The sequence below is a fragment of the Propithecus coquereli genome, unplaced genomic scaffold (genome assembly GCF_000956105.1).
Source record: "Propithecus coquereli isolate 6110/MARCELLA unplaced genomic scaffold, Pcoq_1.0 Scaffold12, whole genome shotgun sequence".
Classification (NCBI taxonomy): domain Eukaryota; kingdom Metazoa; phylum Chordata; class Mammalia; order Primates; family Indriidae; genus Propithecus; species Propithecus coquereli.
Window position 1 is genome coordinate 11,201,124 of NW_012136080.1, and position 2,156 is coordinate 11,203,279.

General features: G+C 33.8%; 1 protein-coding gene across 1 annotated transcript in view; it reads left to right on the forward strand.

The window, feature by feature from the left end:
• The window catches only part of CEP63 (centrosomal protein 63kDa), an 80,100-nt gene that overhangs the window by 62,750 nt on the left and 15,194 nt on the right, over window positions 1–2,156 (forward strand). The window contains exon 7 of the mRNA XM_012663373.1: window positions 1,769–2,002. Coding sequence (XP_012518827.1) covers window positions 1,769–2,002 — 234 coding nt within the window. The remainder of the gene's footprint in view (window positions 1–1,768; window positions 2,003–2,156) is intronic.

The following is a 2,156-nucleotide window of genomic DNA, read 5'->3' on the forward strand; positions in this document are numbered from 1 at the left end:
TAGTTAATAGAAATTTAGAATTTGTGCTTGCGATGCTTATGTACTTTTCACTATGCTTAGAAAACATTGTATTTTTGCATGACTGAAATAACTAATAAAAGATGTTTATGTTCTTCATTCTTCAAACTGAGAAGTTGATTCATTTTTAAGTAGCAAATTTAGACTCACTGGTTAAAATATAGCTTAATTAAACTATATAACTTCAATATTGAGTTTACTTTAAGATTACAGTTTTGAGTTGAATAGTGTTAAGTAGCTATTACGGTGTTAAGAAGATACCGTTAGTATTTTGCAATTATATATTGTGTTTCCTCCTGAGTGCCATTTGGACAGTGATTTTCCTGGCTGTATTCTGCTAAGCCTCAGGGCTGCTGTGCAGGTTAAGATAGGGTTGGGTCAGCAAGCCGTGCTTCAGCCCATTTCTCCTTTTTACCTTCACCTAATCTCTGTATTTATTTATTCTGTGCAGGATTCTGTATAAGATTTCCTCTTGGACAAAAGTTTATATTATATTTAAAAATCTGGAGACAATTGCATGCCTAGCAGTTATTTTAGCAATTCTAAACCTGTGTTGATGTCCTCCTTTCGTACTCCTGTAGAGATCTGGTAAAAAAAAAAAAATCGACTTTTTACACTGGAATCTTGATCAGTGATTTATACAAACACTATTTGTCTCTTTGCCTCTCTCCTCCTATCCTCTCTCTAACTTACAGACATTTTTTTAGCATTTACTTTATGTGACCACAATATATGGTACAGGATTTTGGTCCTGTACTGTTTACAATAAAATCTTTAAATCTACAGCAGATAGATTTCTCAGAGACATTTCCACTTATATTTCTAAAATAAAATTATGTGCTTTTACCTTTAGAAAAATTTAGAATAAGAGAAGTTTACCTTCACAGATGATTTATGTTCATCTTCAGTGTGTAGATAAAGTACCAGTCTGGATGCTGGATTTAAAACTTGTGAAAACTAGAAAGTTGGGAGCTAAAAACCAATATGGCTGGATTGCGTAGCCTAAAAGTTAGCAAATATATACTACAGGTCTATGAGATAGTTGCTAAAGTGGTTTCATTTATATGTACCTCAGTAAATACGTCGTTGAGAGAAACTAATTTGAGATGCATATATTTGGTTAAATCTTTAGTTCAGGAAATGTCCAAAAACCAATGACAGAACCAATCTCTCCTTCCTTGTAAGCACCTTTTTCCTTAATGAACAAAATTCCACAATTCCCTCACCTCTTTGATTTCAAACAGCATTTTGTGGTCACTTTGAATAATCTGAATATTTGTATTTGTCATGTATCTGAAAATAATGTTAAAATGAATAATTACATACAACATGCTGTGGGTGGGGACAAGGGAAATTTGGACTATGAATTTAAGAAGTTTAGTGATTTTTAAAATAATAATTTTAATTTCTGAACTTCCATAAGAAATTGAAGAATGCATTATAGTTCCTATTTCCTATTTAAGGAGGCGATAACTCCACTTTTCCTATATGATGGTTTGTGGTTGCAGTTGATTTCTGCACAAGTAGGTAGAATATTGCAGCTGTCTTTTCAGTAGAGGAGCAGCAAGGAATCCCTTTACTTTCTTAATTCTTTCTTACCCCTTCTAAAGATATTTATTATATATATTTTAGTGAGCTAATGCTTTGTGTTTTTATGGAAATGATACTCAGTTTCATTTTAGTCTTGCTTATTCATTGGTTATTCTTTTATCATTTCCCGTTTTCCTGTTGATAATCTATGTGTTTCTAGGCTCAGCTCACCAATCGGAAACAGAAGTTAGAGTCTGTGGAGCTTTCCACCCAATCAGAAATTCAGCACCTGAGCAGTAAGCTGGAGCGGGCCAATGACACTATCTGTGCCAATGAGTTGGAAATAGAGCGCCTCACCATGAGGGTCAATGACTTGGTTGGAACCAATATGACTGTTCTGCAGGAGCAGAGGCAAAAAGAAGAACAATTGAGGGAATCTGAAAAACTGTTAGAGGTATGTTTTTAAATTACTATAATTGGGGGAAGTGTGTGTTTGAGTGCTAGAGAATAATTAACTTAGAACGAGGTTCCAAAATCTGTACTTTCTTCCCTACTCTGTAGCTGAAGGATCAGATATTGATAACTTTGTTAATATTGTGAATAATATA